Source organism: Cupressus sempervirens, chromosome 3 (assembly GCF_028749045.1).
Source record: "Cupressus sempervirens isolate cs-2001-9-10 chromosome 3, ASM2874904v1, whole genome shotgun sequence".
NCBI lineage: Eukaryota > Viridiplantae > Streptophyta > Pinopsida > Cupressales > Cupressaceae > Cupressus > Cupressus sempervirens.
The window spans coordinates 769,429,988-769,457,805 of record NC_143120.1 but is presented as its reverse complement, the minus strand read 5'-3'; the positions used below and the strand labels follow the sequence as shown (position 1 = coordinate 769,457,805).

The window sequence follows — 27,818 nt, the reverse complement described above, 5'->3', positions numbered from 1 at the left end:
CCTTGACCAGATAATGCGATGGATGAGAAGCTAGAGTTTTTTATGCATGTTATACCATTATGATCATGACAACCACAATCCAAGAGTGATATGCCCCTCCCATGACTTAAATATCAAGAGAATGGAGAGATAAATTGATCCATTCCCCCAACTTTAGTATTAGAGAGAGACACAAAGAACTCCAAGGGAGATATAGACGGGGTTTAGAAGTAAAATACAAATTAGACTTCGATTTAGATGAAGAAAAGACAATATTGATGAAATGATATGCATTATGATTGTATTAATAGAGAGAGTGGAGGAACTTTGTGAGTGATATCCTAATAGACCTAACTATAGCTTTGAGGATACCATCCACCCATCACCACAAGGTCAAAGGACACAAAGATCTAAAAAAACATGTCGATATCTTTAAATTCATCACTTTAGAGCTAAGATTAAGACAAGAGAATGAGGGTGGACTCCAACATGGCATAGTGGAGTTAGAGATCGAGCTACAAGTAATGGGAGAGTGCATGATGAAGTGTAGATCATCTAGGAGCCATACACACAACACTACATCTCCAAGACAATCCTCCTCTCACCATGGATGAGAGAGATCAAAGAGTCATCACATGATGGAGCATATATATATATATATATATATATATATAAAGGAATATTTTGTATAATTCCTCCATGTATACCAACTTTTGATGATATATATAAGATATTTCTATTTCTATGATTAATGTTTTAATTAATTGCATAAAAATAATAGGAATAGAGAAAATACTAATGTTTCTAAAGTAATATCTTGGTATTCTAAACATTACACACCAACAAAACACAATGAGTTTTCTATTAGGAGAAACATAAGTATAAGAAGAAAGATATGCTAAACATAATAATGACAAAGATGCATAATATTATTAGGTTCCTTGAGAGAAACACCATCCATATCACCAATCTTGTATGCACCAAAGCCATAAACTTCAACTTAACCAATTTGGACTAAATTTTCCCTTTTTATCTAGTAGAGCATTAACATTCGATTGATTTCATAAAGAATGAGATCACCTATAGAAAAGGAGTGCTCAAGAAATTTATTATTATAACGCTTTTGAAGGGATTTATGATAAGCTCTTAAATGTTCCAATGCATTGATTTTTTGTTCATCTAACATTTCTAATTCTTAAAAATGTTGTTCTCTAAATGTGTCATTATCAATAATTCCATGAAAAGAGACTCAAAGAGAAGGAATTTCTAATTTCAAAGGCCTAATACCATCTTTTACATATACTAAGTTATAGGGATACATACCTATAGCAGTATGAACTCTTTTCATAGACCATAAAGCATATGTTAGTTGAGTATGCCAATCTTTCCCATGCTTATTGACCATTTTTGTAATATTTATTCAATGACTTTGTTTGATGCTTCAACTTGACCATTAGATTAAGGAGAATATGGCATAGAAAATCACTGATGAATATGATATTTCTCCATGAATTCTTAACTTCCTTATTTTTGAAAGAGCTTCCATTACCAAAAATAATAGTAGATGGAATATCAAATTGAGAAATGATATTTTGAAGAATGAAAACACAAATAACTTCTACCATAGTAGATCCAAGAGGAACAACTTCAACCCATTTAGTAAAATAATATGTAGTTATTAAGATATAAGTATGTCCTTGTGAAGAAGGAGGAAATATCATACCAATAAGCTCTAGACCCCAAGCACTAAAAGGCCAAGAAGCTAGTTGAGTATGAAGCATAGTAGCAGAAGCATGAATAAGATTGTCATGTTGTTGATGCTATAGACATTTCTTGACAAAAGAAAAAGAATCTTGTTCCATTGTATGTCAGTAATATCCCATTCTTAATAATTTTTTAACCAATGACTTTACATAAAAATGCCCACGACATAATCCAACATGAGCTGCTTGTAATGCAACTGAGATTTTGTTGTTTTCTAAACATCTTAGTAAATTTTCATCATAAGATCTTTAATATAAAGTGTCAGCCAGGCTAATGTATCAAATGAATAATTTTATAATATGGTTTTGAGAATTTTGAGAAGTAGATTTAGTAAAAAAAATTGTCTTTCAAGTACTCGAAGATATTAGAAAACTATTCATCAGAACACAAATTGCAACACTAATCTACCACAAAATTATTATCTGAAATAGAAGGTTCCAAGAGAGTGTGAACAATACATTAAAAATATATATTATCCTCAAGAAATAATGAGGATGTCGCACTAGCCATAGCATATGCATACCTATTATCCTTGCAGGGACTAACTAAATGTCATAAGATGAGAATTTAGTTAATAAATCAAGAGCTAATTCACAATATTTTGTCATGTTATAGTTCTTAGTATTATACAAACCCTTTATTTGTTTCACAATCAATTGTAAGTCACCAAATTTGAAGAGATCAAGTTACTTGCAATCCAACAATAAGGGTTTCATATTCCACAATATTATTTGTGTATGAGAAAGTTAGTTTATATGAAAGAGGGATTGGTTTCTTAGAAAGGGGAACAAGTGTCACACCCACCCTAGCACCAGTTTTACACCTAGATTCATCAAAATACATTTCCCAAGCTTCATCCTTATACATAGATAATATTCTTACATCAATAAACTCAATAGGAGTGATAACTATACATGAAGAAGGAGCCTCAACTAAATGATCAATTAAGGCTTGCCATTTAATGGATTTTTGAGATATTAATTTCAAATCAAATTCTATCAGAAGCATAACTGATTTTGGCAATCGTCGGATAAATTTGTCTTAGCAAAAAGATGCTTTAAAGGGTCAAATTTCACCATCACATTGACTTCTGCATTAAGGAGATAATGTTGAAATTTTTGACATGCAAAAACTAAGGCCATACATTGTTTCTCTATTTTTGTATATCATGTTTCATAGTCGATTGAAAAATGAATGATGTAATAGATAGGATGCTCTTTACCATGATCATCATGTTGAATAAGAACTGCACTTAATGCATTCAAAGAAGCTAATGTGTAAAGATAAAAAGGTTTATCACATTGTGTAGGCTTCAAGATAGGAAGTGTTAGGATTAACCATGGATAGAAATAAAAAATTACATACAAATATAACCAATACTAGAAAATAATAAATCACATAGAAGAGAACACAAGACACCAAGATTTAACATGGTTCACCCAATCCCTAGGCTACGTCCACCAAACAATGAGTCCAAAAATATTATTATCTAGTGATTATAATTTGATTACAATCTGTAATCCCTTACATTTCAATACTACCACAAGAAGCAATTATTTTATCACACATTATGAAATCCCTAACCCTAAGCCATTTTATACAAGTATTTTTGCCACTTTAGATTTAAATTTAGTTACAACATGTTGGCCCAAAAATGCCAGTTAGATTTACTCACCTTCTTACTAGTTCATGCTTCCTCTAGAATACCAAAGCCCAAAGGAGTAGAGGGACCTCTATTGATCAAATATATAGCAGTAGCCTCAACCTACATGTTTAAGGGAAGCCCCACATGCAACCTCATGCTCCTTGAACACTCTATTATTGTAATGTTCATGCGTTCATACACTCAATTTTCCTATGGAATCCTTAGAACAGTTTTCTGCTTGTGAATACCATTAGTGGAGAAATAATCTTCAAATTTATGACTGCAATAATCACCACCATTATTAAATCTAAGACATTTTAATCTCTTACCAATCTCATTTTCAACCAAGCATTTCCATTTCCTAAAAGTTTGAAATACACCAGATTTCTATCTAATAAAATAAACCCATACTTTTCTAGTTGTAGCATCAATAAATGTAACATAATAGTGAGAGCCACCAAGGGAAGATACTTGAGTTGGTCCCCATACATCTGTATGCACAAGCTCTAATTTCTCATTTTTCTTTTCCTTCACACTCTTTACAAAACTCACTCTTTTTTTTTTTCCATACACAAAACTTTTATAGAAATTCACATTGACACATTTCAAACTTGGTAAAACTTTCTTTGAATGAATTAATTTCATACCTTTCTCACTCATGTGCCCAAGTTTATTGTGCCATGGCACTCTATTAGAGTCTATAATAATTATTTGTCCTCCCTACTCAATTGTAGCAATTATTCCTAAACATTCATTTTTTTCTAAAATAATTAGAGTAGAAGGAACAATATGACTTGTACAAAGATATTGTCATGAGCCTTAATTATGTGAATAAATATATATTCAATTTGTCTATTATTTTAATAATAAATATATATATATATATAAGTTCTCATGATTAATTGTTATATATAATAGTAATGATTGCTAATTATCAATATTATTAATAATGTTAGCAAAATCCAAATAATAATATTCAATATATGTAATCTATGAGATATATAATAATCATAACAAATAAAGATATTAATTATAAATAGTATCAAATAATAATTTTATAATGTATATTATGAAATCAACATATATAATAAACTATATAAACATAAATTATCAATCAGCTACATCAAGGACACGTCTTCTCAGATACAAATCAATGATATTTATGGAAGGACAATGGGAGTTGGATAAACACTACGAAAAGGTAGAAGCAATAGAGTATAGGAATCAGCATCCAAAAAGACACAAAGCATGATATACAATGAATCACATTAAAATTACATTGAAGCAAAATATGGATCACAACAATGTGCAAGAGGATCTCAGTCGAGCAGGGTATGACTACTGGGGTGACAGGGCCATTGACAAGATAGTACGAAGACTTTAGTTAAACATCCACATCAGATTGATCATCACTGCGAGAAGGAAAGAAGAAATCAAACTCATTATAAAATGTGAAGGATGTAACCACCATTCCAATCACAGTAAGGGACACAGGAACACAGGATGATACAACTCTCAGTACATTAGAATAGTGAATATATTCTTTGCATTATTCAAATAGATGCGGCAATCTCAAATTGGGGTCTATTACAAGCAACCAAACTATGATGCAAATATAGCAGTATTATGGAATATAAAAGCTATGAGAAAACATATTCATAGTATGAGGAGAAGGGAATGCCAACAAATTTCAGTTTGGAGTTCTGAAACAAGCCAATAAAGCAATGACTCTACAACTTGGGACATAGAAGCCATGATATCTGAATGGGAAATAAATAATGAGTCTACAAAGTCCATGATAATCAACATTTATTCAAACACTTCTATGTACCCAATTCCAAAATAGTGCTAAAGTATGAATCTAAATATGTCATATTAAATAAGTAGGAAGAAGCATATAAGACATGCGATAAAGACACAAAGCAATGTTTGGTTGAGCCTATGCAGATGGCCACGTCAGAGGATTCCACAATGGCATCAAAGAAATGGTTTGTTTATAGACAACAAATACAAACATCCATGTCAATACCTAGCACAACACATGTTGGCAGAATGCAATAACAAAAATGCAATGGAGGAGCCTAGGCTCAATGAGCTCATAGACCCAACTATCCTGGCCATTTCAGACAATGCAAGGGAGACTGGAATGAACCTTCTGCATAATGCTCGCAGTAGTATGATTGACAACTTTAGATCAATCAAATGACTCTTCCATGAGCTGGAGGAAGTTAGAGAAAGGGTATCCCAGATGGAAAGTACTAATAATAGGACTAGTATTGACAGCTAGGAGGACCAGGATAACAGAGAAAGCTTAACTGCAAGGAGATTTAGAAATCTTGAAAACTACAACCACAACCTGGCAAGTCAGATGATTTCTCTCTTGAGTTCGATGAATGACAACATCTAATCCCTTGCTGGTAAACTTAAGGACAGGGGATTCCTGGTGGAGGAGGGAGGACAGAATAGGGATAAGGCCAGGCCGGATGATGACAAGGCCACATTCAGTACGTTCACCAGTATGGATCAGGGCATGGAGAAGGTCCAAGATCAAATGGAAAAGGAGCAACAAAAGATAGTCGAGGCAGCTCAGACTATGCAGGAAATGGAGAAGATTACTGAAGACTAGTTTTCTTGTCTTTTGTATTTTTGTCTTTCTGGCTTTTGGCTTTTGGACAGGCTTTCTGTAGTCTATTTTAGTTTGTTTATTTTCTGGCCTTTCTGTGGGCCTTTTTTTTGGGTTGGGCCTTCGGGCTTTTTTCAGCTGTTGGACCTCTATTTTGGCTAGGCTTTTTTTGCTTATTATCAGCCTTGTTTTTTTTTTTTTTTTGTAAAACTTATGGATTTTAGGATCCCTTAAAACCTGTTTATCTTATCAAAAACAAAAATGTCTGTTATGGCAGGTTGTGCAAGGATGTGTGAGTCGAAAGTATATTGAGACTGCGTACATTCAAGTAGCAATCGGGTGCATCATCCCATTAACATAAATGAATAAGACATTTGGCAACAAAGACATAAAAAATTGAAAATATTATTTTTTCCATCTCCTTGCTAAATAGATTGCAAGGTAGTGAATCTATCATTTGCAAGACATTTTATATTAAGGAGAATATACATCAAAATCGAGGGAAGACATTATAACACCGAAGGATATCAATTTCCTTATCAAGGATAAGAATACCGAAGTATAATGAAGTGAATATGCAGCAAATACATAGCCCACCATCAAAGACATTAATACCAATGACCAAGGTATCTACTATGACTAGAAGTTCATCAAAAAAACCACAACACATTAATCAAAAGTATTGAGAGGTATTGCATACTTTGCCTTCTAGTATTCATTAATTTCAATTTATGACACAATAAGAAAAGGAGATTAAGTGGTATGGGATATATAATATATAAATTTATATATATAATATATGGAAATGGGATATATTTATCACTTGATATATATTTATCTTAATATATAATATAAGAAAATACATAAAAATATATTAATATATATAAAGGTAGATAGTCCTTAATTAAATAAAGGATTACATACATAATTATAATGAATTTGGATGTACCTATTAAGCATATATGTATACATAGGTATGAACTATCCATTTGAAATATAAATATTATTTCTTTTATAATATATCAATATACAATGAAATAATAAGATATGAATAGAAGTATTTGGTATTTGGATAGAGAAGACACCGAACTTAGAAAATAGAGAGATATACTTTAAGAAGTGAAAGATATGATAAGATCATATATATCATATTGATGAGTAGACAATTATAAGTAATAAATATCAAATGAAATATAAAGATAAGAAATATAATATGACACTAAAAATACATTTCAATTATTGTACAAAGAGTCTATCTCTCGTTCGAATTATGAAATCTTAAGATAGGGAGTTGGTGGAGAGAGAGGCAGAGTAAATTCGAGCCCTTGACGGATATCCTCTAGGGAACCGCTTGTAGCTTGTTTCATGCGCCCTCTGCACCATCAATCTACCATCTCAAGATGATCGTAACAAGGAAAGGGAAAGTCGTCTGTGTACTATAATAAGGAATTTTCCAAATGAACTCAATAAATTAAATTAGATGCTCAACTTCTCAAGAACTTGGTTAATAATGTTGGTCATGTGTTTGATGATTCCCTAACTTATGCCCAAATTTTGGACCCGAGGTCAAGGGGGTTAAAAAGGGGTCATTGCAGATATAAGGTGCCTACTTTCACACATTTTTCTACTACAAGGGAACCTTTTGAAACCTTCCAATTTTTATCATTAAAAGTAACTATGCAACCCTCATCACCGAGTTCCCCTACTAAAATTAAATTCCTACTTAGCCTTGGAACATGTCTTACCTCATGTAGTAGCCAATGATTCCCATTTTGCAACTTAATCTTAACTTTTCCCTTTCCAACAATATGGTAGGGTTCATTATCTCTCAAATAAAGAAGCCCAAAATCCCCTTCAACATAATCAATAAAATAACCTCTATGGGTGTAGCATGAATTGAAGTCACAGAATCTAAAACCCAAGAATCATCTTGACACTTTCTAAAGAAAGAAGCAAAGCACCCTCTTCAGATTTGTTACTTACCACATTTTCCTCCTTGTTCACTTCCGGTTTATCTCCTTCATTGATATTTCAAGTCCAAAAATCTCTCTTCTTATGTCCTGGCTTCCCATAGTACCAACAATCTCTCAATCCTTTGGATTGAGACCTCTCCCCTTTTGATTTTCCTCTTAATTTCCCACAATTTCCAAAATTATTTCCTTTCTCATGGATTTTGTCTCTGCTTTGTGCATTCAAAGCACTTCTTGATGTAGATCCACCTAAGGTTTTCCTACAAGTTTCTTCACTCAGAATAATACCAATCACATCATCAAATTTTAGGGTATTAGATCTAGAAACATACTTACTCACAATCATTACCAAGCCATTCCATCTTTCAGACAAAGAACACAAACCTAATTTCTTCATCAAAATTGACATTCACATAAGATAGCTGACTAGTAATAGTATTAAACTTATTTATATGATCAGCAACAAATCCACCTTCTACCATCTTTATATTAAATAAACACCTAATGAGAAATACTTTATTTGAAGTGGAAGGCTTTTCATACAACTTTGCTAGGGTTTGTAAACATATTTAATCGTTTGTTAGGATTAACCATAGACAGAAATAGTAAATTATGTGCAAATATAACCAATATCAAAAAACAATAAATTACATAGAAGAGAACACAAGACACCAATATTTAACTTGGTTCACCCAATCCCTAGGCTACGTCCACTAAACAACGAGTCCAACCTCATCGACAAATTATGAAGTATGTAGAGTACTCCCCTGATTAGTCACCACAAACTTAAAGAAAGATTAGTGAGATAAATCTTAAATTTGTGAAATACTTTTTGACATTCATCATTTTAAGAGAAGTTGGAATCCTTCTTAAGCAAGGATATGAATGGAATGGCTTTATCAACCAAATTTGGAATAAACATTTGAATATATTGTATCTACCCTTATGAGCTTTGAAGTTGTGATATATTATTTGGTGGGGACATATTAACAATAGCCTCTATCTTTTCATTATTAACTTCAATACCACAACTAGAAACAATAAATCCCAATAATTTTCAATATCAACCCTAAATGTACACTTACAAGGATTCAATTGCATGTTATAACTTCTTATTCATTCAAAGATTTTTCTCAAGATAACCACATGTTCTTCATGCTTACTATATGTAGCAAGAATGTCATCAACATAATCTTCAAGAATCTCTTAGAAAGAAAAGTCCACCAAGATAACTTGAAGGGTGGGTAGGGTGGGGTGAATCAGTTATGTGCTTAAAAAAACTCTCACTATCTTTCTTAATTTTGAAACATGTAAATAGTAGATAAAAAAACTATAGAAATATAACCATGCATAATAACACAAGATATGTTAACTAGGGAAAGCCTTGGTTAGAGGGAAAACCCCAGCAGGAATGATGTCGACAAGATGATGTATGAATATAAAAGTTCCTTGTGAAAGGATAAACTCTATTAGGAGTCAATGAAATATAATTAGTACATAGAGTCCCTATTAGGATACTTTGAATCCATGTTAGGAGATTCCAAATTTTTTAGGAATTGAAAGGAGGACAATTGAATCCACTGTCCAAATATCCTTAGAAACAATCTTCATTGGACAATCTTTTGAATAAGTAAATCCAAGATCTTTGTAATAACTAAACAACAAATCCTTTGCTAATGTAGTTCCTTTAAATCTCAAAGTACCTCCATACCATTAATGTTTTCTCTGATTAAATAGAAATTCACCTTTAGGCTTTCATAATGATCTCATTGATCAAAACCACATAGTTTACACTTTACCACAAGGAAATGACATTTCCTTTATACCTAGTCCTAAATAAAAGTATTGAATCAAACTTGAGGCTTTCCCAATTTACAATAATTATATAAGACATCTTTTAGATATTATAATACACATTATATACACAATGATTTTTACAATAGTTGACTCACACAAAATAATACTCTGAATAATCTTCAATAAGTTAGCTAAAACTGCACATTTAATTACACCTTCTTGAACATAGAATCTTCATTATGTCCCTAACCATCCTTCAAATGTGCTTAATCATATTCCATATATGTCAAAAGATATAACCATTTTACCAATACCCACTTTCCAGAAACTCTCTCTAAAAGTTGTCTTTAGAAAACTTTGCATAACTCTACCAAGACATAAAATCTCTCTTTGTGAACATAGACACAACATCAACACAAGCTCTTGAAACTATATTAAAGTATGTATGAATTAATTCATTTACCGTTGAATGCACCAGATAATTATTCCTTTGTAACTTTTGAATTCTTCACAGAAAAAAGTGTATGTTGACATCAATGACAAACTCTAAATGCAATAGATAAGCTTTGAATTATGTCTCCAGCATTGCTAACATACTCCCCCATAGGAATACCATTAACATTTATGCTAAAAATTTCCCCCTTGGAATTGATGTCAACATAGATGAAAAACATCTAAGTTCCATGAATACGAAATATATTTCTTCCTCATCTTCCTTTACTCCCCCATTCATACTGCCCATGAATGTAAACATACATCTCAAGTTCAGACTCAGATAGGTTGCAAAGAAATTTTCATTTTCAAATCACAACCATACAAAAAATAACATGCATAACGTGTTAATCTCCCTCATACATCAATAACTATATTACTCTCTCCCATAAGAAATATAGTTTTTCATGTCCTCATCTCCTCCTCAAGGGATGTTTTCTCATTCCCCCCTTCCCCCCCACCCCCAAGGATGTTTTTCATGTGTTAAATCTCTCCCCAATTGACATCAATGACAAATGTATCATTATGTCAATTCTCTAAGTTCAATTATTTCCAAAATAATATGATCAAGCTCAAGTGTCCAAAGACACTGTTGAATACCAATAACAAGAGTCCTCAATGACTCAACTCAAACATGAATGCTCCCCCATTGGAGAAGCATCAAGCATTTAGTCTAGGTAAAAGATATAATGCTTTTCTACCAACTAGATCGATGCAACTTATGCATCAATTACTCTATTGTAGGTTGTGGCTTTACCCTAAGCATAACTCTCAAGTATTTAAATGTGTCCTTAGCCAAAGGTTTAGTAAATATGCCTACTATCTACTCCTTTGTGCTAACATATTCCAATCTAATTTATTTCTCTCTCAAAAAGTGATACTTGATAGATGCATTCTTTACTTTGAATGTAAAACTAGATTCTTTGACATACTCATTGTAGTTGTGCTATCACAATATATGATGATAGGCTCAGTAAACTCAATTCCAATATCTTTCAACATCTACTTCATCCAAATAATATGATTGCAATTATTTGTCACTGCTACATTTTTTCTTTTGTTTTACTCTATGAAATTCAATCCTATTTCTTGCTTAGCCAAGATCAATCTTCCTCCCAAGAAGAATGCTCCACCACTAGTGCTCTTTTGTCATCTACACTTCCTACCCAATCAACATTTATGCATGTACGTAATGTGAAATATTGTGATCTTTCATACCATTAACCATGATTAAGTGTGCCTCTCAAATATCTAAAAATTATTTGTACTATTACAAGGTGTGTCTCTTTACGATCTACCCAAAATCTTGCCATAATTCTAACTGAATTAGCTATATTAGGTCTAGTATCTGTTAAATGTCACAATCCACCAATCATAGATCTATACTTAGTTTTCTTTGTACAAGGGGATTCATCTTTCGTAGATAATTTACAACCAATTTTAGATTAAGGTAAAAACAAGTTTTGAAGGGACTCAAAACCCTTTACAATAGATTGGAGATAAACATTAAGTACCACTAGGTTTTACAAGGACCTAAAACTAGAAGAAAAGACAAAACCAACACAAAAAAACTAGGTTTTACAGGGACCTAAAACCACAAGTTTAAACCAAATAAAAGTAATAAGGTTTTATAAGGACATGGACTCTAGAGTTTTAAACAAGTTGGAAAACAAAAAGAAAAACAAATAAAACCACATGGACTAACAACCAGAACACCAGCACCCACAACCAACACCTACAATAGCTCTTTGAAGATATTCACCACCTCTTTACCTACTTTTGTAGTAATCTGGATAATTTTAGCTAAAGCTGAAGCAGGAGCCTCAAGAACCTTACTGATCTTTTTCCTCATGCTTTTCCTAGTTCTCTTACTACGTCCTCCTAGACTCCCCATCCCAACATTACCTAGAGACATTATGTCCTCATTGCTCTTCTTGCTCAAACTAGTTGCCACTTCACACAAACTAGATGTAACTTGTTCCATTCTTTGCCCACTTTCCTTTATTAAGTAATAGATCTCCTTCTCATATTCCTTGAGCTTTTTAGAGATGTTTCCTATTTATATTTCCAACTAAGCTCTAATGGTATGCTTACAGTCTAGCTCTTTTTGCATAACCCCCAATTTTTTTTTAAGTACCATGATCCCATTGCAAAGCCGAGAATCACCTTGAAGGGAAGCCTCCATTTTAAGCTTAGTGGTATGAAGGAAGGATAATTTCCCTTCATGAGACTCTTCCCCACCTTCTTCATCAACCCTAATATCAGAATCAATAGCAATAGTAACTGTATTGATCTGGATATCAATATTGATTTCCTGCTTCTCCGTCCTCTCCTTGTTTTCCTCTTTACTCAGGCTATTGTCCTTAGTAGCAAGGTCTTTACCCTTATTTTCCTTACCAGTATCCTTCTCCATTTTCTCCTCATTGTCTTTCGTCTTCAGATGGGAGGGGTGAACACTTTGTTTCTCTTCATCCTCCCCTAGAACTTTCAACCCAACATTAGAATCAACAATTTTGTCCTTGCTACCCTCCACATTATCTTTACTAGGCAACACCCATTTGCTCCTAGAATATTCATCCAGGTTGGAACTAAGGTCCCCCATTTTCATTTTGTCATCATTTTCAAAGTTCTTAGACATTGTGATTTCCTCCACGTTTTTCTTATTACTCTCCCATTTGAAACCCTTTTTTATACTCTTTCTATCACTAGTGCCCTCCTTTCTTTCAACCTTAATTCTCTTAGACTGAGGATAATTTCCAAACACTTTCCGCTTCTTCTCCAAAACTACTTTTAGAGAAATTTTCTATAAGTAAAATTAAATCTTCATGAAGCACAAGACAAGATTCTTTCTTCCTATGAGGATAGAGGCTTTGAATTAGAGAATACTTCAAGTAAAATAGAAAGGAGATCCTATCTTTATACCTAAAATGATTTAGGAAAATAAAGTGAAATTTATGGACCCACTTACAACCAGTTACCATAGGTGTTCCAATAGGTTTACAGTTTTCCAAACCAAATTTCCTCAACAAATCTCTAAGATACTTAGCTTGTGATATGAAGATTCCATCTTTGTTCTATACAATTTGCAATCTCAAGAAGTATTCCATCTCTCTAATCATACTCATCTCAAATTCCTTCTTTATTTCTTCTAAAAAAATATCTTACTAGCTTCAACATTGCCTCCAAAAATAATGTCATCCACAAATACTATAACAATCAACAAACCATCATCATTCTTTCTTGGATACAAGTTAGTATTAGCATTACCTTTCATAAATCCCAAACCTATCATATGTTTATTCAATCTTGCATACCATTCTCTAGGTGCTTGTTTTAGCCCATATAATGCCTTCTTCAATCTATAAACCATATTCTTCTCATTTGTTAAATGGAAACCATCAGGTTGTCCAATGTATACCTCCTTTTGAAGTTCCCCATTTAGAAAAGATGATATCTATTTGATAAAATTGAAATTTTTTGTTAGCTACATATGCCAAAAACATTCTCACTACTTCTAATCTAGCAATAGGTGCAAATGTTTCTTCAAAATCAAATCCTTCTTGTTGTGATAACTTTTATAAACCAATATTGCTTTGTTTCTCACAACTTCACCTTGTTCTTTCATCTTATTTATAAATAACCATTTAGTTCTAATAACATTCTTATCTTTAGGTCTAGGAACTAATTCCCAAGTCTTTTTCTTTTCAATCTTCTCTAATTCTTCTTTTATAGCTTGAATCTAATAATCATATTTACAATATTCATCAGTATTCTTAGGTTCAATTTGAGAAATAAAACAAAATTGTTCACTTACCTTGTTCCTTGTTATAACTCCTTTGTTCACACTTCCAATGATTTGTTCAATAGGGTGATTCTTTGCCACATTTTTGTTAGGTGTCACTTGTTTAACTTTGATTTCTTCTCTAGGTTTAGTTCTAGGTTCTTCTTCCTATCTCCTTGTTATTCAGTCTATAAATATGTATAAAACAATCCTTTTTCAACATTCTTAAATTATTAGTCCTTTAATTATTATCTCCATTAGAATCATAATCAAGTATTAATTCTTTTATTCCAAACTTTTCATCAACTTTCATATTAGGACTTTAAAAAATAGTCTTCAGTCTTTGATTATAACATTTGTATGCTCTACTTTTTAATGAATATCCAAGAAACATTCCTTCATCATTTCTAGAATCAAACTTTCCAATATCATCATCTCTTTTAATGTAGCATTTACTTCCAAAGATTGTAAAATATTTCACACTAGGTGCATGTCCAAACTAAAATCATCAGGTGTCTTACTAGTGCCTTGTCTAATTTGTACTTTGGTCATAGTGTATAATGTTGTGTCCACTACTTCTCTCTTTGATACATCATTTTCAAACATAATTTCTCTAACTTCTTCTATCACTGATCTATTTATTATTTCTACAACTCCATTATGTCATGAAGTCTTAGGGGCTAAAAGTTGTCTCTTTATACCATTATCCTCACAAAAATTGTTAAACCCATTTGAAATAAATTCCCCTCTATTAGATCTTAAGCATTTAATTTTTAGACCAGATTCATTCTTAACTCTCTTCTTAAATATCTTTAATTTCTCAAAAGCTTATGATTTATCTCTAAGAAATGCAACCCACTCATTCTAGTGAAATCATTGATAAGAAACATGAAATACCTTTCACCATAAAATGCTCGTGTTCTTATAGGACCACTTAGATCTATGTGTACAATGTCCAACTTTGCTAAAGTAGTAAAAGTCTTACTTGGAAATGAAATTTTCTTCAACTTTTCCATTATACATTCTTTGCACATCATGTTAGTAGGTTTCACAATCTTAATAAAATCTCTAACTACAAAAGTAGTAATGACCTTCGCAATATTATCAAAGTTGATATGATAAAATCTCTTATGTCATAACCAACTATAATCCACTTTAGATATAAATTACAACTGATATTCCTTGTCAACAAGTTGTCCAACACTCAAAAGGTTATTTTTTAAACCATCCACAAAATAGACATCCTTAGTGTTAGTCTTTCTAGCAAGTGTAATACACCCTTTTCCTTTAATGTGACATGTTGTATTATTTCCAACTTTAACTACTCCTCCATCATAGCTATTGAATTTAATAAATTTGTTCATATCTTCAATCATATGATGGAAAAAACAACTATCTACAATCCAACCGACCTTTCTCTTTTTAGTTTTTAATACTAATACCTTTTCTTCCCTTATTTCTTCTTTTTTAGAGCTTTCTTCCTTAATAGAAATAAATCCTATTTCATCATCCTCATAATCACTATTATCTAGTAAATTTACCATCCTAAAATCAACTTCACCATCCTCATCAACATAGAAACAATCCTTAGGTACTCTTGACTTGTAGAGATTTCTAGGCTCAAACTTCTTTTCTCTTTTAGGAAACTTAGAAGAATAATGAGCAAGTTCTTTGCATATCCAAAAAACAAGAATTTTTTTATCTTTAGGCACTCTCTTCATAGGTAGGGCAAGTCCTTCTTCAATCTTCTTGTCTTCAAACTTTCTTACTCGGCTTCTAATAGCATAATCTCCACTTGTACTCATAGTCATTGTGAATATAGGTATGTCCTCCTATACAATAAAAGTTGTCTTCACTCTAGGAGGTTCTTCATTCTATTTCATCCATAATTCATATGATTTTAATCTTATAAGAAGAGTTTCCTTTGTAAAGTTAGGTGTACAAGGAATAACTTGTTCAATCATTTGTGCTCTCTAATGATAAGAAGTTGTCAAGGTCTTCACAATTTTTCACGCAATCTCATCTTCAATTTTAGATCCACCACAATTTCTGATTCCAATAAAAATCTTTGATATTCTATAAAAATAGCCTCTTATAGTTTCATCTTCATGGATCTTTGCATCTTGAAACATACATAGCCAACTTTGTAATCTAGCCTTCTTATCATGTTCATCACCTTCAAATGTTTTATGTAAAGCATTCCAAATCTCATTAGCAAGTCTTTAAGATTTTACCTCTCCATACTCTTTTTCAAAAAGAACTGACAGTAGTGCTTCTCTAGCAAGCATATTATGCAAGAATAGATCTTTTTCACTTTCTTCACAATCATCTTTGCACCTCTTTTGCATTTGAAGCAACTAGCCAATATTCTAGACCCATGCACAACAGGTGAGTCTTCATCTTTTCCTTCCAACTATCATAATTGATTCCATCAAACATCATACTTTCTTTTCTAAAATAAAAAACCATGGATCTCCTCAAGTTGTTAAACTTTTCTTTCAAGGACCTAAAGCTTTGATACCAATTATTAGAAAGTAAATTCCACCAAGATAACTGAGTGAGGGGGTGGGGGGGGGAGTGAGGGGGTGTGAATCAATTATGTGCTTAAAAAAGCTCTCACTATCTTTGTTGATTTGGAAACATGTAAATAGTAGATGCAACAACCATAGAAAGATTACCATGCACAATAACATCATATATGTTAACTAGGGAAAAAATTGGTGAGAATGATGTTCACAAGATGATGCACTAATATAAAAGTACCTTGTGAAAGCATAAACCCTATTAGAAGTTAATGAAATACAAGCAATACATAGAGTCCTTGATAGGAGACTTTGAATCCATGTTAGGAGATTTCAACCCTTTTAGGAGTTGAAAGGAGGAAAATTGAACCCACTATCCAAATAGCCTTAGAAATGATCTTCACTAGACAATCTTTTAGATAAGCATATCCAAGATCTCAAAACTGACTAAACAAAAACTCCTTTTCTAATATAGTTCCTTTGAAGCTCACAACACATCCACAATATAAATCTTTGTTATGATCAAATAGATATTTGAATTCATGCTTACATAATGATCTCATTGATCAAAACCACATAGTTCACACTTTACCACAAGGAAATGACCTTTCCTTTATACCAAGTCCTAAAGAAAAGTATTGAGTCAACCTTGTAACTTTCATAATTTACAATAATAATATAAGACATCCTTAATAAATTACAATACAAATTACATTACAATTATGCACTTTCCACAATGATTTTTACAATTTAGCTCATAGGAAATATTACTCTGAACAATCTTCAATAAGTCAACTAAAACTACATATCTGATTTTTCCTTCTAGAACATAGCATCTTTAGTATTTCTCTTATCATTCTTCAAATGTGCTTAGCAATATTCTATCTATGTCAAAAGATGTAACCATTTTACCAGTACCCACTTTCTAGAAACTCTCTCTAAAAGCTCCCTTTAGAAAACTTCGCATAACTCTGCCAAAATTAAAAATCTCTTTTCACAAATATAGACACAACATCAAGATAGGCTCCTAAAGCTACCTTCATTTGTGCATAACATAAGTCATTGAATGTTGAATGCACCAAACAATTCTTGCTTTGTAACTCTAGAATTCTTCAAAGAATAAATTGTATGTTGAGATCAATGACAATATGTTATGAATGCAACACATAAACTTTGAATTATGTCTCCAACATTGCTAACATACTCTCCCATTGGAATACCATCAACATCCATGCTAAGATAGGCGAAATCCTACAACACAATGGTAACTTGTGAGCCTCTCATGCGGGAGGTCTTGGGTTTAAATCTACCTTCTCCTAACATATAATAATAATTAATTTCACTAAATAATAATAATTAACCTAGGCTTCGGTCATTTACCAATAAAAAAAAATCTTCTTAGGCAAGAGCCTACAATGCATTAGTAAACTGCAAGCCTCTCATCGGGGAGGTCTTGGGTTTGAATCTACTCACTATTAACACATAATAATAATAAATCTTAACAATAATAATAAAATAAATAATCAAGGCTTCAGTCGATTGCCTACCAAAAAACAAACATCCATGTTTAGAGAATATTATGTATGTAATCATGGAATATCATAGTCATAGCACGTTGATAAGTTGCACCTGCATCCTTTAATTGAAAATGCATCATAACCCAACAAAAGGTTCCTTAAGGTGTTATAAACATGGTCTTGTATTGATCTTTAAGGGAATAAATATCTTGTTATAACTAGAAAATCCATCCATCAAATATAACAAAGCATGTCCGATGGTAGAATCCACTATCATGTCAAAATTAGGTAAAGCAAAATAATATTTTAAGGAAGATTTGTTCAAATCTTGTAAATTAGTGCATCAGGGTAAAATCTAAGCAACCCCCTTCTAGAAAAATATATAAAAATATTGGTGAATCTTACATTATTTTGAAAAATAAAATAATCTCTATTATTAAATTGATGAATCTTACATTATTTAAATATTTGCAAGACTAAATTTTATAAAAATGTGGTGATTTTTTTTTTTTAAGAATTAAATTATTAGCCAAAATTTTCTAAAATTAGCTAATCGGTGAATATTAGCAACTAAAAAATACCCTCTAGTGCACATGGGAATCTTACTTTCTTCCTTAGAAACAACAATCGTGTTTGATATCTAAGGAGAATAATCAATTAAATGAATAAAACCAATTTCTAATAAATTTTCAATCTCTTCTTTAACCAGAAGAGTGATACGTAGATTCATCTTTCAAACTTTTTGTTTAATATGTTTAGCATTTGCTTCAAGGACAATGTTATTTGTTACAATCTTCATATCAATGCCAAATAAATCACCATAAGACTATGCAAAAATATCTTTAAATTCCTTCAATAGATCACTCAATTGTTTCTCTTCATCATGAGTCAAGCATTTTCCAATTTTAATTACTTTTTCAGAATCCACAAAATTTATTTGAACATCAATAGTTTATGTTATCAACAAATTACTTTTCATAGGATCTTCAAGAGAGAAGTTCTCATCATATGTGTTCTTTTAGGTTGTATCTTCTCCAAAATAACCATCAATGTTTAAACAATATGGCCTTCACTTCTTGTGATGAAAGAAAATGAAGATTATCATAAACTCCTATAAAATCCATTAGAGCTTCATTGTCAGGAAAAGGATCCATTTTTGTTTTCTTGTCAAAGTCCAAAAGATTGGGGTTAACTAGCTTAAGAGGTTCACATCAAATGTGATTAACATTAAGAGGGAATAATGAAGGTTTATTGTAAGGATTGAATCTCAATCCAAATGTATGTTTAGGAAAACCACTAAAAAAAAGGAACCTTTATTTCTTGTTCAAATTTGCCACAACCCTTGTCGTTAAATCCAAATTTCTTTAACAAAGTGTATCAAGGACTATAAAAATCAACCATTTTTTCAGGAGTTAAAGGTGATTCATAAATATGTATCTCATAACAATTAGGCTTAAGAGTTTCCATAGTTTCTTTGGTAGAATCATGCACAAATGTATTTTTCAATTTACTCATAAGTGGGGTAGCTATCTTATTTTCAAGTTCATTCTGTGTTTTCATAAAGGATAAATCCAATACCTTATATTCTCCAATAAATATAAGATTAAAATCTAGAGTCGCCCAATCATCCTTAGAAAGAGAAGAAGGGTTTTTATTCTTAGTTGATTCTTCTTTAGTTTTGGTTTTCGTAGAATCTTGTGTAGAAGAAGTTTGAGAACATTCAACATTTAAACAAGGATTAAGCTTGTCATCCACAGGAAGAGTATACATGAGATTATTATAAACTAAATACACCTTCCTATGAAGTGTAGAAGGAAGAGCATGCATAACATGTAATCAAGGTCTTCCTAAGAGAATAAATATTTAGTAGGCCATGCATGACACACATAAAGGTCTCTAAGATGACATAATTGACCTTAATAGGTAATGTAATAATCCACAAAGTGTTTTTAGCAATGTTGTCAAATCCATAAATAGTCACATAATCATGTTGAATAGTTGAAAGATTAGCTTGCATAGCTTTTAACATGTCTATGCTACAAACATTCAAGTCCAAACCATTATCAATTAAAGTGCGATGTATGGTTTTTCTATTAATAGACTTAGCAACCATAAGAACATCATACCTATTCTAAATCTCTAAAGGAGGAAGATCATTTTCAGTGAAGATAGTAGGAGGAAAGGATGACACAATATACGTACAATCCAAAAAGGAATTAATAGTATTTTTATTGGGTGATGGAATTGGAAGAGTAGATAAAGCCTTTTGCAAAGCTTCATGGTAAGTAGGCAAATTTTGAAGCAATTCCCAGAGAGAGATCTTAGCAGGGGTAGCTCGCAATTGCTCCACCAAATCATACTCCTTGAAAGAAGTAGTTGGTAATCGAGGTGCTTGAGGAAGCATATGTTGAGAAGGTGGTAAAGAGTAAAAAACAATAAGTTGAGGATTATTTTGAGTGCAATAAGCATGAGCAACAAAATCTTGATCAATGAAATAGTTCAAGGGGTTTGAAGGTTTATTGTTAACAATAAGTTCAGGACAAACCTTAACAATCATCAAAGGCTTTTCATAATGTAAATGAGGTGCATCAATAGAACAAACAGTCGTAGAAAAAGGCAACCATGCACACAAATTATCATAAAAAGTGTTTGACAAATATGCATAAGAATGAAAATGTATATCATGTGATACCACATTCAACACATCCTCCTCACAAAGATGATCCTTATCTATCATTCCTATAAATATTATCAAAGTATTCACAAAATAAGTCAAACATCTTGAATAAAAACTTCATGCAATGCAATAAATTTTATTGTAATTTTGAAATAAGCAAATGCAAAAACATATGCAATATTTAAAGATATGTTAGTAAAAGGAAATCTAACACCAATATCAAAAGTGGAAATTTCGTAGGTCGGGTTCACTAAAAATATGTAGGGGGAAATGTGAATTAAGGAAACTAACCCTTAGTTCATCACATAACCACACACACCTCAAAAGGATTGAGTCCAAGGGAAGAGATTCTTTTAAACCAACCCTCAAAGGTGTCAAACCTTAGTAGGTTAATGCAATCCAAGGGATAAAGGAGAATCAACACAAGCCAAGATCTAATGATCATACAGGTAGGAAAAATAATGCCACTCACCCTTGAGATTTGAACTAGTTTCTTCTAGACATATGCAAGATACACAATGTAAAGTAAACCAATATACTTAATATGAAATGTTGAATTGACTATGAGGAATACAGATACTTACCTTAGGAACTGGAACTTGGATTTTTGTGCGTTTTACTACTTCCAAAATTAAACACAATTAGGTTTGGGCCCAAAAGTGCGAGATAAACAAAACCCAAAATCGTTCGACGATCTGTTAGGGGCAAACTGGGTGATCAGGGGTGAACTAGAAGATCAAGGGAACTGCAACCTTGATAAAATGTGTGTGATGGTGATTCTAAGTTCATAGTTATGATAAATGACAAAAATGGTACTCTAATATGTGACTAGTTTTCCATTCCAAGATCTACTAATATCTGAATTTTGGGATGTTGGGTGGCTAGTTAGGGGTTTTCCTTAGTCAACCCCATGTTTTGGTGATTTCCAATTCCACAGATAGCCAAGTTTGTCAAATGTAATGTGTGTGATGTTCATGTATGAGCTTTGAATGTGTAATGCAAGGATCCAAATCCTTGAATCAAAAACCCTAACATGAAATAATGTGCTTGAATATGGATGAAATAATAATGCATAGATCTGAGGATAACCTAGAAAGCATACTATGCCTCAAGGCTAAAGTACTCTAAGCCATACTCATGATCCATGTTTGCTACTCCATGATTAAATCTTGAATGCTTAAATAATGGAATATGAAGAAGAAGATGGAGAACTCTCTTGCTTCAAAGGATGTTTCCAAGCCTCCTTGTTTTCACCTTGCAAATGTACAAAGACAAATTGGGTTGTCCACATAAGAAATACTTTCTTTGATCTTTCTTTAGCATGCATATGCTTTTTTGCTTGATTTTTCACATACATCCTCCATGCCAAATGAAGAAATTGAGGGTGTTTACATAGGATTTAGATTAACTTCCTCCTATAGGCCGACTAGGCTCAAAAACCTAACTCCAGAACAAACCTCGAGAGGGACCAACTTCCAAGACCCAAAATGGGACCTAATTTGGGGCATGTTGCACCCCAAATTGGTTAGGGGTCAACTACGTTCTGGACAATTAGGTGTAGAAACTCTCGAGACTATCTTAAGACTTATGTACAAGTCCTAAACTCCATAAATTAGGTCTAGATTATGAGCAAATCCCTTTTCAATGATCAAAGTCTAAGGAAAGAGGAGGACCTAGATAAATAGATCCTACCTCTAGTTTTGCTTTGTAGAATAGGAATACTAAGGAGCACTTATTAGGTCCTACCTAGATCCCATTTAAGAAGAGGATAGGAGAGAGGTATGGATACATCTTAAATGCAAATTTATTATTAAATTACATTGAATAGGGTTCTAAATAGTCATAAATTGAAGTGCTTCCAATTTAAGACTGTACACATATTTATCACATGTAAAGCTACACTAATAATCTAGTGACATCAATACATGTTTTCCTATGTCAAGAAATATATCTACCAAATAGACAAAATAATTTAAATAATGAACAACAATAAGAATTATCATTATTCAAGCAAGAATCCTATCCCACCCTCACAAAAATGAGGAGTGAATATGAATGTTTTTAGGATAAAAATATGTTAGGTTTTTTCACATTAATGTTCCAAATCATTCTTCCTAATTTATCATTACTTGTGGATCATGGAGTGTGATTTAATGTGTCAATATAAAATACATTACAAAAGTTGATCTAAAATGTTGATACAAGTGTGATTTAATATGTCGATATAAAATAGATCACAAAACTTGATGTAGAATCAAAGATTGTACATGATTTTAATAATATTCTCAATGATCCACGGCTTATAATAAATCACAAAATATTTTAATTATCCATCACCACCAACAGATCACAACATGTGTTCTAAAACATCACACAAAAACTCACAATTTTGCTAAACCTCTTTTTCCTAATAATAAATCATAAAATATAATGGAAAAAACTTTATCCAAAATGTTAATACAAGTGTGATTTAATATGCTAAAAATAGATTAGATCACAAAATTTCATCTAAAATGTTGATACAAGTGTGATTTAATATGTTGATGTAAAATAAATCATAAAACTTGATCCAAAATATTGATAAAGATATTTTTAAACAATTCTCATAATATTCTCAATGACCCACTACTAATAATAACGCCTTGATATTTTTAACTATCCATTTGTATTAACCAATCACAAAGTATGTTCTAAAATAACATATCATAAAGTATGTTCTAAAACATGACACAAAAACTCTTACAATTCTTGAACATCTTTTTTACCTAATAACTCTTAACAAATCATAAAGTATGTTGTAAAACAACATAAAGTATGTTCTAAAACATGACAAGGAACTCTTTACAATTTGCTACAATCTTTTAACCTAATAACTCAATTTTGCTTCAATCTTAGTATGTAATTAAAAAAAGACTTAATTGAGAACAAAATTAAATACCCGAAAAAAAAAATCCCCTCTTCGATAAAATTAGGATTACGATTCTTCTAAATGACCTCATAATTTGAATAATAATAGTAATATAAGATATTGTGGAAATAGTTATTATTTTTTCTTCTTAATATTGACATCAGAGTTTTCGGATTGTACAGAATAAAGTAGAGATTCCACGTCACAGGATATTTGTCCATCAACAATCTTCACTGTCCACATATCTATATATATCATACACCCACAACTATATTCTGGGTGGGTAGTGTCAGGGACATTTGGACAACTCATAAAGAAACTGAAGTTTCCACGGGACTCGAAACCGAGACCTGTGGATATTGATTAAAAAGAGTAAACCTGATCGGCTCTATAGCACAATTCCCCCACCATGAAACCCCTTCAAAGATCATTCCCTCGTCACAGGTATGAATTAGTTTATTCTGTTCTGAATTCCTGTACTCTGTTGTTTTAAGGGGAGTAATTTTGAAATATGAATTCCCCTTTCTTAAATCATACACATGTTTTTGGGAAAATTTTGGAGTTTAATTAGGGCTTCGAAATACTTAAAAAATCCAATTGTTTTGTTGTTCAGGCCATGAAACTGGTAGACGATACGTTACAATTTGGCGACCGTTTCAAGCTAAGTTAACGGATCCGTCTGCCATTTTGTTTCGATTTGTTTGGCATTTTTTCTTTTGCTTTTGTTTTAAATGACAGGGTTTGAGTTTTGATATATATGTTTGAAAATTAAATTGCATAAAGTAAGATTTAACTGCTTCTGGTATGGCAGTTTCAATGTATGCTAATTCGACAAGAGGGTCTTTCTCCGTGTCGTTAAAATGTTCCAGGGCAGGGAAAGTGTCTTGTGCTAGGGCTAAGGGTGGGTTAGATAGGGTTAGTTTTCCCCATAGAAAGATTTCGAGTAAATTAAATTCAAATTTTTGCGAGCCTTCTTCTTTTAGTTGCAGTGTCTCAGATTTTTCGGCATCTAATCCTTTTATTAGTTTGGATCAATGCCGGAGAAAGGTGCATAAGTTTGACCGTTTTAGTGATTTGTGGCCGGATAATTGTAGTTCTAGGGCTTACTGTATGTCCACAGGAGGGAATGAGTCGCTTTTTCCTGAGGCAGATTCCGAGATGCAATATTATGAGAAACAATATCCAACCTTGGGTTCACCGGCGTCTGAAGACATACAAGAGGGTGTGCCTGTTTTTGTGATGTTACCCTTGAATATTGTGAACTTGGAAGGGCAGCTGATGAAGAGAAAAGCTATGAATGTGAGTCTTATGGCCTTGAAGAGTGCAGGTGTGGAGGGTATTATGGTTAACGTATGGTGGGGGGTTGTGGAGAAGGATGTTCCCGGTAAATACAACTGGACTGGTTACTTGGAGATTGCGGAGATGGCAAGAAGGCACAGATTGAAAGTGCAGGCTGTCATGTCATTTCATCAATGCGGAGGTCGTACTAGCGATTCTTGTTGGTAAGTAAGAAAATAAATGAATTGGGTTCATTCTGTGTTTCTAGAATTGAGTTACTGCAGGAATTTTCATGAGAATTTTTTGTCCTTTAAAGTATTTATTGGATTGGTCCATTGTAGTTTTTATTGGCACAGTTAATTGTTGAAAGCTTTTGGGTAAAAAATTAGAGCTGCCTAAGTTTGTATGCTTGCTGAGAAGTATTTTGTTCCATTTAGCTAACAATAACATTTTGTGCTTTTGCAGGATTCCTCTCCCTTCTTGGGTCTCTGAAGAAATTGCTAAGAATCCTGATTTGGTTTACACGGATAGAGAGGGAATGCGCAGTATAGAGTGTATTTCCTTGGGGTGTGACACCCTTCCTGTCTTAAAGGGCCGTTCGCCTGTTCAAGTCTATTCAGATTTTATGAAGAGCTTCAGAGACACCTTCAAGGTTTTTCTGGGACAAACCATAACGGTGAGCAGTCGTGACCATTGCATCCAGTTTGAAGTCCTGATTGGCACTTTTATTTTCTGACAGAATTATTAACTGCAGGAGATTCAACTTGGAATGGGTCCAGGGGGAGAACTCAGGTACCCTTCATATGCAGCAGATGATTTAACGTGGCAATTTCCAGGCATTGGCGAGTTTCAGTGTTATGACAAGGTTTTGGTTTCTCTACCAAACAATATTGATTTCATAATACTTCTGGAAACTTGACGACTGCCTCTAATATATGACAGTTAGATTTATCTGTATTGCTGTATTGATTTTGATGCAGTATATGAGCGCAAGCCTAAAGGCATGTGCAGAGAAAATTGGGAAGGGGGAATGGGGAGTTGGTGGTCCTCATGATGCTGGTGGTTACAAGCAGTGGCCAGAGGAGACAGGTTTTTTTAAAACAAATGGCTCCTGGAATACACCATACGGGCAATTTTTTCTCGAGTGGTACTCCAGAATGCTCCTTATGCATGGTGAGCGCATGAGTGCAGCAGCGAAGGCCATATTCTGTAACACGGGAACCAAGTTATCTGGAAAACTTGGAGGCATTCATTGGCATTATAGAACTGAATCACACTCGGCAGAATTGACTGCAGGCTATTTTAATACATCTCTAAATGATGGGTATCTTCCGATTGCCCAAATGTTTGGTAGACATGGAGTGACTTTAAGTTGCACATGTTTTGAGATGCTAGATGCTGAACAGAAACCGTTGAATGCAAATTGCAGTCCAGAAGGTTTGCTGAGACAAGTTACATTTGCGGCCAGGAAGTACCATGTACCAGTTTCTGGAGAAAATTCCACAACAAGGTTTGATGAGGAGTCGCAAAAACAAATTATTAAGAATTCTAGGCTTTGCTTGGAGAATAGTTTGTGTAAAGAATATGAACCAGTATGTTCTTTTTCATTTTTGCGAATGAGTGAGCAGCTATTCCGCAGGGATAATTGGAATCGCTTTGTACGTTTTGTAAGGCAAATGGCTGATGGCAGAACTTTTCATCCGCGGAAAGACAAACATGGAAGTGCTGAATCTAGATCTCAAGCTCAATCAGTTGAGGAATCGGATGCAGCTACACACTGCCAATAGAATGGTCTAGCTGCTAAGTTGTACATAGAAGTGATATAGAGTAACTGTACATTTGTCTCTGAAATCATTCATATCCTTTACCTGAATTAAAATAGCGTGTGTTGCCATCAACAAATTCCTCACATCCAACAACGTTAGTGGTGTAATTTGATACAAAAGATTTGTTTTATAGGATGGAAGCAATTTAAATTGTCCAGAAGAATCCTCTATATGTTCAGAGGAATTCTTTCCCTCTTTCCGTATGTATTTATGTAGGTAATTTGAGGCCTGGCGTATAAGACGATTTACATGGCATATTTCCCTATCTCATGTACTTGGGGGCGGTATATCTTTGTCGATAGACTTGATATTGATATTGCTACCTTTGATAAAATACCCATATTGACTATAATGTTTTTAATACATCTAATAAAGCTGATGAACCTTCAAACTGTCATCATAGGATTACCTTTAGGGATACATTGTGGTGCCAAAACTCTGAATTTTTAACCATGAAAGAAATTTCTTTTTCAATAAAGCATATTTGAGAAGTCTAGACTTGCATGGCTGTACGTACTTCATTTTGTTTTTCTTTTTGTGAATAATTTTCTAATTATATACATGATAGGAAACAGATAGGGCGAGTTTGCAGTTATTAAAATAACTTCATTGTCATATTTGTGTGTGTTTAACGTACCTCATTTCATGTTTGTTTTATATTTAATTTTCTAATTCTATACATGATTGGAAACAGATAGGGTGAATTTGCAGTAATTAAAAAAATTTCATTGTCATATTTGTGTGTGCTTAACAAACATGAATTTATAATCTCTTGAAGTATGCATGATTTTTGTATGTTATTGGTCCATTTTAAATAAGGGCATGTCTTAGATGATGTTGACAGTGTTTTGAGCATAGCTTCACAAAAGAGCTAATTTCACTGATACTGGTTATGCAAATACCAGTCAACATAGCTGTTAATAAGCCTGGATCATTTAGGAAAATGCATTATCTGATTTGCACGGCAGCTTTGCACATATTCGAGCAGCCTTCAAACGTTGATGTTTGCTTCCTGTTGTGCCAGCCATATATAAGGGGT

The 27,818-nt window shown here is 32.8% G+C and overlaps 1 protein-coding gene and 1 pseudogene across 1 annotated transcript; one reads left to right on the top strand and one right to left on the bottom strand.

Annotated features, from left to right (window-relative positions):
• LOC149569067 (protein TOPLESS-RELATED PROTEIN 2-like) overlaps positions 1-12,908 on the bottom strand; it is a 115,209-nt pseudogene extending 102,301 nt beyond the window's left edge.
• Positions 12,909-23,954: 11,046 nt separating this feature from the next.
• Positions 23,955-27,176, top strand: LOC149569066 (beta-amylase 3, chloroplastic-like). The gene is made up of 5 exons (XM_089821853.1): positions 23,955-24,119; positions 24,289-25,177; positions 25,419-25,629; positions 25,708-25,818; positions 25,934-27,176. The coding sequence occupies exons 2-5, from the start codon at positions 24,480-24,482 to the stop codon at positions 26,738-26,740; spliced, it is 1,827 nt and encodes a 608-aa protein (XP_089677979.1). The 5' UTR covers positions 23,955-24,119; positions 24,289-24,479; the 3' UTR covers positions 26,741-27,176.
• Positions 27,177-27,818: the final 642 nt, after the last annotated feature.

What these genes read in the sequence shown, in the direction of transcription:
- LOC149569066 (XM_089821853.1), top strand. Translation starts at nt 24,480, where the DNA reads ATGGCAGTTTCAATGTATGCTAATTCGACAAGAGGGTCTTTCTCCGTG. An exon ending in TTCTGGGACAAACCATAACG is followed by an intron (nt 25,630 to 25,707) that starts GTGAGCAGTCGT and finishes TATTAACTGCAG; the next exon opens with GAGATTCAACTTGGAATGGG. An exon ending in AGTTTCAGTGTTATGACAAG is followed by an intron (nt 25,819 to 25,933) that starts GTTTTGGTTTCT and finishes ATTTTGATGCAG; the next exon opens with TATATGAGCGCAAGCCTAAA.